At 37.7% G+C, this 17,540-nt stretch overlaps 1 protein-coding gene across 6 annotated transcripts in view; it reads right to left on the minus strand.

Moving 5' to 3' along the window:
- Positions 1 to 17,540, minus strand: part of NFIB (nuclear factor I B) — a 182,480-nt gene that overhangs the window by 55,575 nt on the left and 109,365 nt on the right. For all 6 annotated transcript variants that reach the window (XM_072859930.1, XM_072859933.1, XM_072859929.1 and 3 more), the window contains exons 4-6: positions 9,608 to 9,676; positions 7,304 to 7,424; positions 5,410 to 5,528 (exon numbers count right to left, since the gene is read on the minus strand). In XM_072859930.1, the coding sequence (XP_072716031.1) occupies positions 5,410 to 5,528; positions 7,304 to 7,424; positions 9,608 to 9,676 (309 nt within the window). The remainder of the gene's footprint in view (positions 1 to 5,409; positions 5,529 to 7,303; positions 7,425 to 9,607; positions 9,677 to 17,540) is intronic.

Raw genomic sequence — 17,540 nt, forward strand, 5'->3', positions numbered from 1 at the left:
GTTCTCAATTCCTGGACCACATTAACTACTTCCTCTTTTAGTTCCCTCACTTCGGAAATGAGAACGTCCATCTCTGACGGTCCATGAGAAGAAGGCCCAAGAAGGAAAGAGCCATCGGGAAGGACCCCAATGGGGAAGGAGTGTCCAGTGGGTGGGGAGAAAGCAAAGGGGGACAAGTGTCCAGAAGAGGGGTATCCAACAAAGGGGCTTGGGACCTGAGAAGTGGAGGGTCCAACAGCTGCTGGCCAATCAACGGGTGAAGGCGGTCCAGCTGTTTCAGTTTTAATGGTATGCTGGCATCTTGACTCTTGACTGTTGGTAGAGGTGGGTGAGGTGTAAGAGAGTGAACATGATGAAGAAACTGTAAAATTAAAATTCACTTCATTGTATATTGACATTCAGTATTTCCAGACACCTGACTACTACAGAAATCGACATGAATCTCTCCACTTTTATCACGAGCAGCGTGCATTGGTGATAACCCGTTTTATTTATTTACAACATACACAGTGTTGTAACACTATAACAGTAAAACAGATCTCAAGGACAAATACTGAAATTGCCTGCAATTATGTTAACGCACTTTGTCAAGCTAGCTTTTAGAAGGGAAGCCATAGGTGCATACACTGTGCTCTGTTCTTCTGATATTCCTGTTTCCATATGAGTTAAGGAAAAATTATCTGATTTACTTACCAGTTAATAAATCAAGATGTTCACCAACAGTTCTTAGCCTATTGGATCCAAAGTATTTTTTATCCACTGCACTAGTCCCTAATTTTGTTATATTTTTAATAAATTCCTCTTCCAAATGGGGAGGGCGATTTTTTTTTTTACTATACAAAATTTTATCCTCCTCAGAATTTCTAAAACACCCAGAAAATTTACTCATGCAGCAACTTCCATCTATTTCATGAAGTATTACTACACTACTGCAGGAACTCAAAATTTTGTTTAATATAGAAACATGTAAAGAATTCAGTAACAGCAACCTGGAAAAAGCAAGACCGCAAGAGATTTACAGCAAACTACTTTTTAGATCTAGATATATTTCCAACTGGTAGAAATGTAAGTAAGACATGATGCAGACATTATTGAAGTTAATAAGACATTCAATTGGAAAAACCAAGGTACAAGAGAGAACAAATAACTTTTGTTTGATCTGACAGCAGACACAGAAATTGAACTCCTAATTGTCATCTTAGGGCTCTATTTCTAAGTAATGCACTGTTCTCAGAGACGATTTTTCACTCTCTTAGGCTCTGGGATTTTTGGAGGATACTTAGTTACTTGGAAGGCTAATGGTAGAGAGAGGGTTTAGGAGAAATCTTTGCAGTTATAAACCTGCCTATTTGCTCTGCCTATTTGTGAGGAAGACCTCACACCTGCTTCAAAAAATCATGCAAATAGAGTTGTATTTTAAGTATTTTAAAATAGCAAAAATAATGGCACAAACTACAGAATCTTCCCACAATAATTGAATGTATGTAGACTCAAAAACAACATTGTAAATCCACAGTAATATTTTTTTTAAATCTGTTTTTGAAATTGTTACACATACTTTTGTGGTTACATACATTTTTAAAATAGTCACAAACTTTTGCAAGCCAGTGAAGTAAACCTCCAGGACAGTATCATGGCTTCACAAGCTTTTCTTTTCTTCCATAAGGATTTATAATCTGACTTCAATAAATACAAATAAAAATTTATTTTTAATACTAATTTTGGTTAGAGTTTTTTATATTTTTATATCAGAACAATAACATGCATAACCATACTAGAGCATTGGATAATGAAGCCACTGCTCACAATCCTTTGTGGATTGGCTTTGACCAACCTTATGCTATCTAAAGTTCCCATTTTTCAGATATGCTTACTTATTTCTGCCCAGAATTACATCTTCAAACAGCCAACTCCCCTAAAATAGACTATAAAATACAATATCTGGAAATCTTACCAAAACATTTTTGGAAGTAGTACGACAGGAAGAAGACTGATAACAGCAAAAGGACAAAGTCTAGAGTTTTACAACTGAAAGTAGAGTGTGGTATGAGGAAGATTTTATTGCAGCTGGGCTATATTTCTTTTTTTTTTAGTTTCACAAATCCTGGCTAAACAAAAAGTACTCCTGTAGTCCTTTTCCTACCCCTCACGATGCATGCTTGCACAGTAGAGAACCTGTAGAAACTATGAGGATTACAACAGAATCACTCATACAGAATCAATCCTCTCCTGATATCTACTTACCTACTAAACTACATGGTTGTTTTTCACAGCAATAAAAGGTTGATCTAACCTGTTCCACCCCACTGCAAATTTTTATCTGTCGCATTTTTAATCTCAGTATATTTCTGTGCTACCCATTAATCTTTGTCCCATTCTATCAAAATGGTTAGAAACCCCTTAGACACCTATGAAAATCCTAACTACTTTATTCCAACCTGTTTCAGCTATCATTCTTTTATTGTGACTGCCTCCAGTTCCAAACTACCACTGTCATCGCACTTCTGCTACTTTACAAATTCAGCTAAATAAAGATATGAAAAGCCTTCATGATAAAAGAATCTTTCAAATCTATGTCATTTCTATTTGTATGAAAATACATTACACTTAGGTATGCAGATGAAGAAACTAGATCTATTTCAGGTCAAAAGGTAGAGACTTTGAAACTGAGATCAATAATGCTATATCTTAATATCAACCCTATTTCTGATTTTGTTTCTCTTAGAAAAGTTAAAATTGCATCAGAGTGAAAGAGAAGCTACTTACCTATAAACATGATACCTCTGCATATTCTCATTTGTGGGTACTATGGAATGATTAACATTTCTGGTGCTGATGACCTTTGAAGACTGCCTGGAAAAGCAGTGCCTGTTGGGACTACATGAGCATCCCCCGGTGACACTGAATGAACACTAATGTGATCCCAAATGGCTTCTCCTTTTTTTTCATTTATGCCTAACCTCATATGACATGCAGATCTCCATGGGAGAGGGGGAAGTAGTACCAGGAAGCTCTCTGGAGCAGACACCACCTCCAAACTTTTATTTCTATTATCTTTGTGCTTGCAGGCATAAGGAAACAGAAGATAGGTTTTCACAAATATCATATCCTGGTAAGCCCTCTGTGTCCAAAAGGAGCTTTACACAGGTACGTGCTAGTATGAAGATGATATCAAGCATCTAACAAACTAGCAGCAGAACAAATATGTCGGGAGCTGCCACATACCCCTTCCCAGTAAGGTCACTACCTTACAGTGTTTCCACAGCAGCAGGATAACCTCAGAAAGTGACTGGAGCCAAACATAAATGGCTAGGGTCAAAAGGCTTATACTTCCCCCAGTATAATGATTTTCAGACTGGACAGTGGTATATCTGTCCCTCTGAATGAATGGAAGAACATCTTCAGGACAGAAAAAACAAAGTCCCTCATAGTGTCTCAAAGATGACCTCTCTGCCAGGGATCTGGTAAAATTTCACTAGGCCCAGCAGTCCTGGAGAACAGAATATTCAGGGAGGAATATAAACTCCAGGAAGCAAAAATAAAATACACTGATTGAAGTCTATCTCTTTTATTTTGTCTTTCTCATCTTTTGGAGTTCTCTGGTTTATGAAACATATAGAGAGAGTTAAAGGCTGTTTCAGTCCTGAAGTCTAGCTACCCAATGGCACAGAAATTAACTAAAGGTTCATTGTAAATCTACTCAAGCAATCTGAACAATAGCATTGTTCACTACTGATAAATGTGACATGAAGAAGGCTGGTAAAACTGACAAATGCAGTGTTCACAGAGCATAGTTCTTTGCAAGCAGAATGATTCAAGAGCTAAAAAGCAATCGAGATAGTTGAGAACTATGGAGATCATCTGTGAAAGGCTCTGTCAGCAGGACTCAGGCTCAGCTGTCCATGTGGCACTGCATTTCTCAGAAGCCCCTACAGCTCACTCAGTAGCACAAAAGGACTTCAATTCACAAGCAGGGAAATGTGGAGACCACTTCAGAGAGGAACGATGGGCTGTTTTTCCCACAACCCCAAAAATAATTTATTTAAAAAGCACAAAAATTAATTGAGGTACAATCCTGTCTTTTATGGAAAATCATAAGAAAGTGTCATGGCAAAACAGGTAACAGTCACAGAGGAAAATACTTTGCACAAAGGGGAAGATTCTGGCTGGCAGAACTGCTATTTTGCTGTTCTTTGGTTATGCAAAGCCACAGGCAAGATTTTTTTTTTTTAATTCAACAGTGAATGCTGCAAACAGCTAGAAATAAGAAAATGTCAGAGGCTCCATGAGAAACAAAAAGTACAAAAGAAACGACGAAGAAAAAGTCTAGTAAACACTGTGTGAGAGGAACAGCCTAATGATGAGAACACAGATCAGAGGGTAGGCAGAAGCAGATTAAAAGGAAACCAACTATAACGAAAATGTGAAAATAAAAGGCAGCTAAATTAAATACCAATCACATGCTACCTTGCACACAGAGATGAAAGAGAAAACTTAGCAGGCCAAAAAAAAAAAAAAAAAAGAAAGGAAAGAAAAGAAAAGAAGCCTAAAACAATATAAAAATGAGGTAAGACCAAACGGTCGGTTGGTTACTGAAGAACTGAGAGCAATGATGAGCAGTGGACGGGGAAAAGGAAGGCAAACATTGGAAGATCAGCAAAGGAAGCAACGGCATGTTTTTTTCTCTATTTCACTTTTACATACTGTGCTGTACATTTCACGGACTCTCCCAATAGCTGCAGCACCTCAGCCACAGCATCCATTAACCAACACTGTTCAAATACATTTGAATTTAAACATGTTTTCACATCACAAAGGTGAGGGAAAAGACTACACTGGCATCTAGGTTTATATATGCAAACATGTTCCTTGCTTCTGATAAGTGAAAACACAACACCACTTACCAACACCCTTTAGTATATGAATATAGTCCCACAGAGCTATGTGTGGGCTCTTCAGAAAAGAGCCTATTGGACCTATTCTGAGTCACATAGTATGGACTAAACGCACATACAGGAGTCTATCATGGAAAACAAAAACTAAGTAAAGTAGTGTTGACTCAACCATAGTACGGAGATGTTTTGGTTTTTACTTGAAACCATTGTACTCAAAATCCTGCTGGGATGATCAGAGCATACACAACATCAAGTAAGTCACTTGTCACACATCTTTTCAAACAATAGATAAGGCAGTCACCAGATGTAAAAATTATTATGTGGTTGCTTATACCATATCCTGTTGACTGTTGGTTTTAAATACATTTACAAAACCAGCAAATACAAATACCAGGCAGAAAAATAATTATTCTTCTAAAAAGCCATCATTTTATTGCAGTAATGGAAAGGCAGATGCAGAGATTTATTGTATATTTGAATATACTTTGAGGTAAAATGGTCCCGTGTTACTCACCTTGATCTCTTTCATGCCATGTCCGACTCCCAGCAGCTGGTGAATTTGGAGAAGGATAAAAGTCTCCTGTCGGACTTGGCTCCATATTTTCATCTATGGAGATAGTTTTGGGTCTTTTGCTGTTGAAGTAATGTGAGATTTGGCAGTGAATATGATATGCAGCTAGTAGTGGTATATAAACTGTTTGTATTTCAACAAATGTTTCCATAGAAAGTAATTCAGGCATACAAAGCACAAAAAAGTGGATATTAGAGCTTACATTAACTTACATAGACAATGTTATTTAATAATATGTAATGCAGGTATGTGCTTGCATTTTTCACATGATTTAATATTTCAGAGATGGTATGAATGGGTAACATATGAAAGTCTACCAGCATTTGGCTGAACAACCAAGAAACCAGTTGCTGTAACCCACTAAAGAAAGGTTGTGTCATGAGAGTGTTAAACACTACACAGAAACCATGAAAGCAAAACAAAGCACTGGAAAAGTATTACTAATAAAGTCAAGGTAAAACAGGAACTTTTCTGAATGTGTTAATAAGGAAAAAATTTAGTTTACTGTATTTCACCAGGTCAAAATCCTAAGCTTTTCAAAGAGGTCTAACCTGAAACAAAGACTTTTCATTTTAGACTAGTTTAATTAAAAACAACAAAAGGCCCATATTTCAAGTCACACTATATAAAATGAGGCAGCACTTCAATACAGTGGAGGGAAGTCAAGTTTCTTCATAACAATATATACTGAAGCTGTTATGCTGACTGCCAAAGAAAACCAGAATGAAGATTTTAATGGTGGTGGTATTATGATGATTATGATTATTATTATTACTGTTTAGACAACACTGTGAGAATTAATCTATCAATTTCTAATATGTACTAGGTGAACTTTCAAGCTGAAAATACAATGGAATGAAATAGGGGAATATGAGCAAAATAACTCAGAAGTACCAGGTGCTGGTGAAAGAGCACCCCAGCCCCCTGACAGTCCTGTTAAATCCTGTCCCATTGTGCAGACACTTCCTGACTCACTGGGGTGCAGAAACGTGGGGCAATGAGAGGTCCTAGAGTGCTTGTGATTTTGTGGTACATCGGACAGTTTCAGAAAACCAAGGGGCCCCAGGGGTGTAACATTATCTGGGAGTCAGCAGGAGGGCACAGCAGGTTCTCCACCTCTCTGGGCCCACCAGCTGCTCCTGAGAGAGGGAACGGGGTCTTTCTCAGAGTTGGGAGAAAAGAGCATGTTGAAGCAAGGAAGAAGTGCCTGCTACAGATCAAACTGCCTGTAGCAGGCACATGGAGACCCTTGAGAAAAATCAGAGAGCCTGTGACTACTTCACATGCTCCTCCTTGTTCCCACTGTGCTGAGAAAGGCCCCTTGTAAACGTGAGGCAGCAAACACATTTTCATGAGCTGGAGTGATGCTATGCATAAAGACACCTTGTCTTTATATACCTGTCCTAACGTCTTTTCCACAGGAAACAGTATCTGTCCCAACATATCGTTCAAGACAGAGGTCCAAGACCTCCAACCATCCTGTGGCATCAAGCCCTGCCAGCAGGTTCCCAGCTGCCAGACCTTCCTGCAACTCAGTAGTAGTTTCCGGATGCATAGCTGTTCTCCTGGCAGATGATTTAATGAGCACTTCAAACCCTGACAAATGTTATTATTGACTTTGATATCAACAGCAATGACAGGCAATAATGACACCACTTCAAATTACAAGATTTGTAACCTTTATATCTGTACATAGATTATGGTAACATACGTAAGTAGCCTACCTCGCAAAATCAGAGGAAATTCATAAAATCGTTGGCTGTTCACAGTATTTGTGAATTGCTTGTCCTGCACTATTAAAACTGGTTTCACATTAGCACTTATTTCAAGTTTTTACCTGCTTGGTGGAGAGGACAAGGACCTCTGTAGATTTACACCCGAATTCATATCATGGTAATATGGCTGGCTCGGAAGCTCTCCAATGGGGAAGTTCACTCCAGTTCCCTGGGTTATGGGTGCTGAAAAACACATCATCATAATGAGTCAAAGATAATCTTCTATCTTTTTAGCCAGCCCTTCATTTTTAACACTGGGAGAAACATCAAGATGTTACCACACGTATCTAATTTTCTGCCTCTTGCAGAAACCAAGTTCAGAGAAGTTCTATCAATGTTTATATATCTAAAAAAGTTAATTATCTTCCCCAGTCCCTAGAAATCCCTTAGCAGTTATGCAGACATAATATATTTGTTGTATAACAGATAACCCGGAATCATCAATATGAGAAAGGTAACACAAACCTTGGCAAAAGTCAAGCCTTCTGTAGAAGGACTTTTATAATTAATGAGGCAGGGTTTGTAGGGACAGCTAACATTATTTATTAAAGAACTGAAATAACTGGAAAGAACAAACTTGGGGACACACAAACTCTTTTTCCCTTAAAGTTATTTCTTTTGTATTAATAATAGTGTTCTGTGCTGACAGCATGTTTTGCTGCCTCCTTTTTCTTTCACCCAGTGCCACAGATAATGCTTTGCATATGTACACCTACACACAAACACACACACTCAGCGTTATCTTCACCTCCTTACAGAGTCTGTGTACCATACATCTTGGCATTTCAAGAATAAATTATGTGTTACATATTGTGGTGTATTTACCTTTGTTCACTGTCTCTGCATTGTGCATTTTAACTACCTTTGGCACTTAAAAGAATAATTGCATGTTGTGTAATGTATCTGAAGGTTTGTATTTTTCCTGACAGTTAAAGTACAACTCTGTTGCGGCTTGAGGTTAAACAAATGCATGGTAAGAAATCCCACAGAAACCACATGCTTTAAAGCTTATTATTAGAAGTGTATCGTGTATAACAGCTGCAGAAGGTATGATTTCATAACATTACTACAATATTGATTATTTTTTAATTTGAATGGCCTGGTACTTTAAAATGTATTTAACCACCTAACAACTAAAAGAAAGCTGTATTTCACACATCATCAGCCTCCTAAAACAGCAAAAACATATCTCCAGCAAGCAGAAAAAATAATATGTCTTAACACTGCAGGATGGCAATGCTCAGTATTTTGCTGAAGGACTTAACATAATTTTAATTGTTGAATATTAATTTCTGACCACAGCAAATGAAATGACACATGCATCTTAAGCCTCACTAAGTTAATTAAATTCGTCAGGCATCCTGACCTGGCATGAATTAACTCCTGTGCAAAATTTGGACAGACAGTTTTGGAAACTTGTGCCTCACTGGTTTTGTCCTCACCTCATCAGAACAGAGATTTTCCTGGACCATTCAGTTGTTATAATTTTGGTGTCATCACTGCGGACACTTCTAACTATAACTTTCAAGTATTTTTGTTCACTTCCTAATGAATTCTTAAGATAAATACTTTAATAGTGTTGATATTAAAGGGAGAAAAGAAGCATTGATAAAGCAATGCCAAATGAACATATGTTGCACTGGACATACAAATGAACATATAATGCACTGGTATTATACCATAATATTATAGCAAATTCTTAGATGTCAACAAAACACATCTTCTTATTATTTATGTTCATTTTGGTTTTTCTTTGTGCAATAAAAGCTTCACCTGTCCTTTTATATTTATATTTTATGTCATTTTTTTTCTTTGCATGTTCATGTGCATAACATTTCTGATGCCAAAACAAGCCAATGTAATTAGAAATTCAATTATAGCCAGTGCTACAAGTAAAAGAAACACAAGTTTATAATACATTAAGTTAGTCATCCTTTATATCTATGCTGTGATTTTTCTTTTAAGAGCTACAAATTCAAAAACAAACTAAAAGAATAATCAGATGGTTTAGCAAAATCCAAGGATGTGTAGGACAACCTTAAAAATCTGCAAGTCTAACAAATAGAAGGTTTCATTACATATGGTAATTTTATTGACATATCAGTCCGTTAAGCTGTGCAGAGGGACACATAACACATTGATTCAATTTTTAAATACCGAAGAGACAAAAGAAGACTTCTGTTTGTTTTATTACAAACACATGCAAGATGAACTGTAATACTGTGGTCAAAGATATCAAAATTGTGCGTGCTTATAGGCATTTCCTATGCATCTTACATCTTGGAGCGCAAAAAAAACTTCAAGAAAAAAACCTTCACTTCATTATAGCAGGCTTTGGAAATTATTAAATGCAAATGGTAACTTACTTCTGGACACCCTCACAAGTTCTGACACATTGAACACTCCGGATTTTACAAAACTGTCCTCAAGGTACACTGAAAAAGATCACAATACCATAATCAATATAATGAGATGACTAATAAATAACTGATAATATAATAAATAACAACAAATAGATAAATTTATACACCAGCTAACAGTATCAATAGAGTGCCAGAACTATAATACACAGACCAAAGTACACTGAAAGCTGATCACAGGATCTAATGAGAGCAGAAATTCAGGCAAAGGTGCAAAAAATCTTGAGGACTTGTGAGAAAGCAATATTTTAAAATGTGTATGAAAACTAACAAGCAATACACTGAGTTCACAGCTAACCATCCAGAAAATGTCTAAAAACTAGTTGCTTTTATTAGTATCTTCAATTTTTAAATCAAATTTTAGTATTCAACTAAGAACTGTATCAGCTGGACTAAGCAATTTCACCATAGGGCAGTCCTGTCCTCACATACATTTCTGCTAAATAGATTTTTACTTAACTCTTACCCTGCTGATAGTGACTTTACACTACCACCTCCATTACCAAACATCACCTCTGAGGTAGATTAGGGTTTTACTCTTATTTCCAGTAAAAGCAGGAACTGGGCGAAACAGCTGAGTTGTTCAGTGTGCTTTTTTATATCCATGCTAAATTATATATCTAGAAACCTATGTTTAAGAAACCATATATTATTGTTTTGGCTTATGTTTACTTATTCTAAGATAAATGTATATGATATACTTTCCCTGCCATGAAATTCAGGCACAACTTGGAGTACTACAGTGAAACAACACCTGATAATCAAGACTTATCTCAGTAGTGTAACTAGATAACCTTATAAAAAGGGAGATGAGAAACCCAGGTTTCTGTGGAAGTCTCATATCAACAATCACTGCATAAGCTGACTTGACGGAATTTGAGATTACGTTACATCACAGCCTTTACAGGTAGGAATGCCAATCATTTACCAACAGAAACATTTAGGTCTACACTTGGTGCACATTGCTGCTCCAACAGTATTACTTTTTTATTTGCTTTCATGTGAGAAGGTGCACTAAGAATTTCTTCCTGTGGTTTCTCTAGTCTCTTTTCTGAATTAACACAGCTTTTTTCTTTTGGAAATACACTGTCAATTTTCTGTTCCAAATGTTTGAATGAGTAAAAGCACTCTAAATGTCCTTACTAACAAAACAAACAAACAAATAAAAAATGCACCTACTGGAATATTTACTGATTCAGAAAACAATGGTTCAGTACTATTCTCTTTAGGTTTCTTTTGGCAATTACTGCTATCATCTTCAAGTAATTTAAGAAAACACTGCCACTATAATCAGAAAAGTGACTGTAAAAGCAGTACACTTCACCTGAGAGATCTGTTCTTGGTACATCTGGAGAAATCCCTACTTACTTTTCAGGGTCAAACAAGGAGGGCAGTGGCAAAAAGAGCAGTTTTCACTGCTTACTAGCAGTCTTACTAGGCCCACAGAGCTGCCTCACCTAGCACCTCTGATATTATTTACCAGTGCAGGTATAAACAATGCACCTGACAACTCAAGCTGAAATAATGTGAACGCATCCAACTGAGCACTTTTCCTGACATCTCTGTTATGCTGTTACACCTATAAGCAAATGTCAGTCTTCCCCAGCTGAAAAACCATCCCAGGAGCAAGTGCAGTGGGCGTGCAGAGCACCATAGGCCTGTGGGATCATCCTGAATGATGTTATGCCAATGCCATTATCTTCTCATCTTCTATTCAACATCACTTCATACGATATCCCTGCATGCCACTTCATACAATATCCCTGCATGTCTTTATTTCCACTAGTACCTCTGCAGGTCTCCATTTCTTTTTTCTTCACTTCCCTTCACATTCCTCTCCCTCTCATTTTCAACAGGTTCTCCCCATATCCATTACTTTTTCCTCTCTTATTGTCCTTCATCTGGATGTTGCAGGCCTCTCTGCAACCTTATTCATCTCCAGTTTCTAAGAAATAAGAGCCTTTCTCTTTCATCTTCTGCATGCTCTTGCACCCTTTCTCCATGTTTTTTGTGTGGATGAAAACATGACATGGCTTCTCAAATATTTACTTCTTTATTTGACAGAACTTGGCATACCCATACCATAAAAAATTGCAAAGAGTTAATGTTTTTTTTTCCTTTCTTCCTCAGTTTTCATTTCTTAACCTAAGAATGGGCAAGCTGGATGAACGCTAATAATTCCTCTGACAATGGCAATCTTTCCCTTCTCTGCCTATTTCCTCAAGCAGGAATAGTCTGAAGTAGCACATGGAAGGGAGATTTCCAAAGAAAAATTTGGTTTCTTGATTTTAGTTGGCCTGCAAGTAAAGTGTGGCTTAAATCCAGCATACAAACATGCAGCCAGCTCTGGAGCTGGTAATGAGACAAGACTGAACTTTGCTGCATATCCAAATACCACTACTTTGAAGCACTACTTCTCTCATTTGAGTTAGGCTAACTTGAGAGGTGGTTTACCCTAGTGTAGATTAGTCAAGCTATCACTACAGTGAGAACAAGCCCCAAGGCTCATATTAAAAAAAGACAATGCCCATGTAGGATTTTATATGTAAGAACACAGATGTATATATGTGTATGCGCACACACATAGACACACAGACACACGTGTTTACTCTTCAGCCTTCTGTAATGAATTCTTAGTTTTTCTTACTGGCAATACTGAGAATACCCCTATAACATAAAGAGCAATATAGTGTGTTTCTCTCCTTGTGATAGTGAAATAGGAGCAGGCAAAAAATTCTGCCACTGAGTGGTACCACTATGTATCACCCCCTCACAGAAGGATGCATTGTTGACTGATGGATCACTGTCTTTCACCCAGGTTTCAGCCTGCCTTGGAGGGTCCAAAAATAATGACACCCACAGATATATGCAAATGCTTTCCCTGGCATTATGAAAGAGAGGCAAACTGCAGCTATTGTCAATCTCAATCAACTTAAAAATCAGCTTGATTTTTTTCTCTATGTAATGTGACAAAATATCACTAAAAATTTGACACAACAATAAACAGTCTAAGTCACAGGCACTGAGCAACTTTATCCTGAGCCTTATGTTCTAACAGGGACAGTGGTTTCCAGTGATGCCTCAGAGTGCAGAAAAATAAACACAGTATGTTCAGTTCCAGCACCAGTGGACTTCAACAGTTTTAACTAGATAGGAAGACAATCCATGGTGGGTATGTTACAGAACTGTTCTTGGCTCCTAGCTGTGCAATAGGAAAATGTTCTGTGCCACTAAACTGCTATAATTTGTTGCAGAAACATGCACTCTACATGCAATAAAGGATAAACAGCAACACCATATGCAGCAGGACAACAGGATAGGACATTTTGACTTTATGGTGTGAGACACTGCCTTTTACCTTGGAAGCTGATCTCCCCACTGAATAAGAGTTAACATTCATATTCACATTATTACACTGCATGCAAGAAAAAATATGTGGTGGTACTCCGAACAGTATAGGTCTTACTGGTTTTTTGATTAAGCGTTCCCTAATGCAATGCTTGCATTAACATGTTAAAGAGCCTTAAATTAGCATTCTTGGTGTGTGTTTCTGATCTGTTCAGTACAGAAACTAGCATACTTGATAACAGTCTATTGTTGTATTCCTCACAGAGGATTTACTGTATCTTTTGATGGTCATGATAACACTCGCTGTCTTCATTGTTCAAACCTAATATAAGCACTGAGTATTGTCATTTACTAAAACTCATCTTGCCTTAGAGATGACACTCCCTGAAATGCATTTCACTAATCGTCATTATTCTTAAAAATCTGAGTTCTACAAAAAGAACATTTCTGCCAAAACCACCATAGTGCAATTCTGTATAAGCAGTCAGTAACTTCGAAAACATAACATAACAGTGGACTTTTTTTCTTTATTTCCTTTCAGTTTTTGTACAGGGTGAGTATAAAATCTGTCTTCTCTCCTTACCTTTTTTACAGACAACTCATTTCTGAAAAATACATTTTCCAAACAATACTACAATGACCAGACCAGTGCCATCAAGGATGAAAGATAAACAGGTTAAGCTGAGCAGCAGTTCTGATCAAGCTCCCCTCATACAGTCAGTAACAGGAGAAACCTTCAGTAATGCCTCCAACTGCTGCAGAAGTTATTCTGTCCTAGTCCTTATACATCTTCAACTCTATTCCTGTGCTATGCCTTCAAGAGCTGAGTTACAAGTATAGCTTTTAGCCATGCTTAGACTTAAAATGGAAAAAAAAAGTTGTTTAAACCTGCTGAAAAATATTTTCAGTTTGCACTAACATGTACTGTAAAGGGCTTGTTCTCACATTACTTAAAAGCTTACCAGTGACGTCTGGCTTTACAAATCTTTAACCAGCCTTTTTTATGTCTTCTGATTTAATTGTACTTTTATGAATAGAACGCCTGTTTACGTTCTGCTGCATATTGACTAGTGCCAAAACATAAAATTGCTTCCTGGTATCGTTAAATATCTTGTTTTTTCACTGATACAGCCTTGATTTTGAGCAACTTATAAAACAGGAGTAAGGATCCAATCAGTGCAGGAAACAATTTGTATTACTGTACTTTTATTTCTGGATCTTTAAAAAGAGGAATTATACACAAGTAGATCACTTACTAGCAGTGAGACATGTTCAACATCAGGAGCTACTGTGAGAAGAAAGGCTGGAAGCTTCAGCCTGGTGTACAAAATACCAGCAGTGAGCTGTGGCTTGACTTTAAGTTATGCAATGTAATGCTCCGGATGCTGCTACAGGTTTGTTTGACTGTTGAAATGGCTACAATTAAAGATTAAATCATTTCATTGTATAGCTTCTTTTGTTTGAGTCTTTGAAAACTGACTTTTTAGGATCAGCTCTTGCTGCTCTCTGCAATATCTAACTTCTACAGGAAGCTCTTTAATTTCAACAGGAATCCTAGTGGCATACAGCTACTATTCACAGTCAGAACTGGTAGTGAAAAATTAGTCTCACACTGTTCATAGTAAGTTAACATACCGTCAACAGACTTGCAGTTTGTTTTCTTATTGCATGCATTTTGAAGCCAGTATCTTAAAAAGAGTACCAGAAACAGGTTCCCACTGAACCAGAATTTCTTAAAGGCAGTTAAGGGTGAATAACATGAGCCAAGGAGTGACACAGAAAATTTCAGTGATGATGTCATTTGAACTAAGGTCTGTCCAGAGAATGAGGCTATTTTGGTTATCGCACAATTGTCTCTGGCCTTGTTGAACAACCACAGTCTGTTTTGGTTTTTTTCCTGAAAGTTGCAATGATGTTGTAACTGGGCCAGGAAAAAAACATGTTGCAAAAAGATCCCCTGACTCCACTGAACTTTCTAACACAATAAGGAACTAAGAAGCTGTCTGTGCCATTTTCAAAAACAAATGGGATTTTCAATACTCTCAAGTTCATAACCAGAACTATAATATGCTTCAATGCTGCAGCAGTTTGAAGAAGTAAACACCTGGTTTAAGGGACTCTGGAATCCATGTACTGGAATCCAAGAAGTGAGTTGCCGCGAAACCTAGCAAGAAACAGAGGGGGTAACTAACACAAATGCATACTGCCTTCCACTCCAGAGGGTCTCAGGTTATATACAGACTACAGCCAAGACTTACAAAGAGGTTGGGGGAGCTGCTTCTTAAGACCTATAGGACTACCAAGTACCAAAAAGGAATTTTCTGGTGCCAAACAAGGTTTCTGGAATTCTAACTGGTAACATAAGAGTTTTTAGGAAATTCTTGCTCTGTGCATGCTTTGAATTAAAAACCATTGCGCTCACCATTGAACACAACAGCATCAGAAGTGATCACAGCATCATTTATTTATATAGTAGATTCATTTAGAAGGATAGCCGATGCAAACAAAACTTCAGAAGTAATCCTAAGCCAGTAGACAGTAGTAATTACCCACACCAAATTTCAAACCAGAATGCAAGGCCAAAAAGTCTTCGTCTTGGAAAAAGGGGCTGTACAATCTGTGCAGGTTTCTGATTGTCAAGATAGCACAGCTGCACACTGCCCCCAGAATGCTCCACCTGGCTGAGGGCTGAGAGGGTGATGAAGAACAGTACCACCTCTGAATCACTGACATTACTAATTCATAGAGCATTTGGGAAAGGGAGAACTCCAGAGAAAATCAAGCCCTGACCAAACCCAACCCTGTTTTATTTGAAGATCACTATCTGAGATGGCATGGCTGCAGGCGTATGGGAAACAGCAAGTATTTCAGAATATCCACTCCCATGCTGAAAAAGCGAGGTGAATATATGTTTCTTTAAATACAATTCTGCCTGAATCCCCAAACTGCTACTATGGCATCATTGCTTCCACAAGAAAAGCTGCTTACAATGACAAGGCCAGGGAATATCTTTTCTATTCCTATTAATTAGGGGGCTAATTCCCCATCCACAAGAGGGTAAATTGCAATACAGTAAAATAATGAAACCATCTGTGTTCTGAGTCATTCAAAATTCAAAGAAATTTGCTTATTGCATTCCGAAAGAGCAAACATTGAGACCACGTTACTCTTCAGATTTATTTCTGAAACTATACATTCTAAAACTTAAAACCGAAATACTTCTATCTAAAACAGTCATATATAGGCAAATTTATTACTCATTTCTTAGGGCTTGATCCAGAAAGAATGTTCTCCCTATGGCTGCTAGCCCATATGAAAGCGCAAAAAAGCCTTTGGGGCTCTACAGCTGCAAGAGAGATTTGCATATTGAGAGATAGGTGAGGCTGGTTGCAAGCTTTTTGGCAACACCTTCTTTAATTAGAGAAAAAAAAATTAATAGATGGTGATTTCACTCAGGTCTTCTTTGGAAATGGTTCCCAGAATAAAATTACTGGTGAAAATAAAAGGGGAAAACCAATTGCAGAACGGTGAGGCTAGGGCTGGGGATTCACATACCTATGCCTCATTCAGATTAAGGATCTTATGACTAGATGAATTCCCTGACAACACGGGTTACTGTGGAGGAAAGAAGGGAAACAGTGGGGGGGAATGAAAGGCGGAGAGACAGTTTCTCAATCTCTCTGTCTAAAAGTGTGTCACTCCATATAAATAATGTAATATTCATCAGCACACAGGCTCAAACCTGAGTCATCTGCATTCCTCATTCAGCCCTGACTGACATTATAGAGTCTGCAAAATTTATATGAAAATATTCCTTGGACTAGCTAAAGTGGAGTAAATTCTATCAGGAAAAAAAACCTAGCAGGTTCCACTTGCTAGGAAACATACCTCTAATAACATCTGAACTCAACTGCTTGGGTAAAAGCAAAAATCTGAACACACTTGTCTTCCCTCACCAATGATGTTCAAAACCGTCTATGTCAGGATGGTTAGGTTTCCTTTGCACCTTCTGAAAAGTTATCTTTTGTATTCCCCGATGCAGGACAAGAATAGCTCTGAAATCTTGAAGGGACCTATACAAAAAGGAACTATTCTCCTCCCAGCTCCATCCAGAAGACAAAAGATGAAGGACATGAAGTACCAGTAGGAATTGGTATCTGCTGCCTCAGGTTTCCAGTTCTCTTCATTCCTCAAATTTTATTCAACTGTCTATCCTATCTTATTGTCGTATCAAGATAACATTTTACTCTGTTAGTATTGTTATTTCTTACTCTTATTTTAGCAGCTTAATAAAAAGGCTACGTTCAAAGATTTGGGCAATGTGGTAACAACTGGACACAGCAGTGTTAACGCTGGTGTATAAATAAACCAAGCCTGCCAAGCAGCAACCTCACACCAATGGCAGGTAGCAAGTAACCTTATTAACATCCAACAATTGTGGCAGTAAGTAAGGGAAAGAAAAATAAAGCAGAACAAAACCCAAAAAATCCTCTACTAGAAGAAGTGGCTAGTAAGGATTGTATCAGTGGAG

Source organism: Ciconia boyciana, chromosome 4 (genome assembly GCF_034638445.1).
Source record: "Ciconia boyciana chromosome 4, ASM3463844v1, whole genome shotgun sequence".
Taxonomy (NCBI): Eukaryota; Metazoa; Chordata; class Aves; order Ciconiiformes; family Ciconiidae; genus Ciconia; species Ciconia boyciana.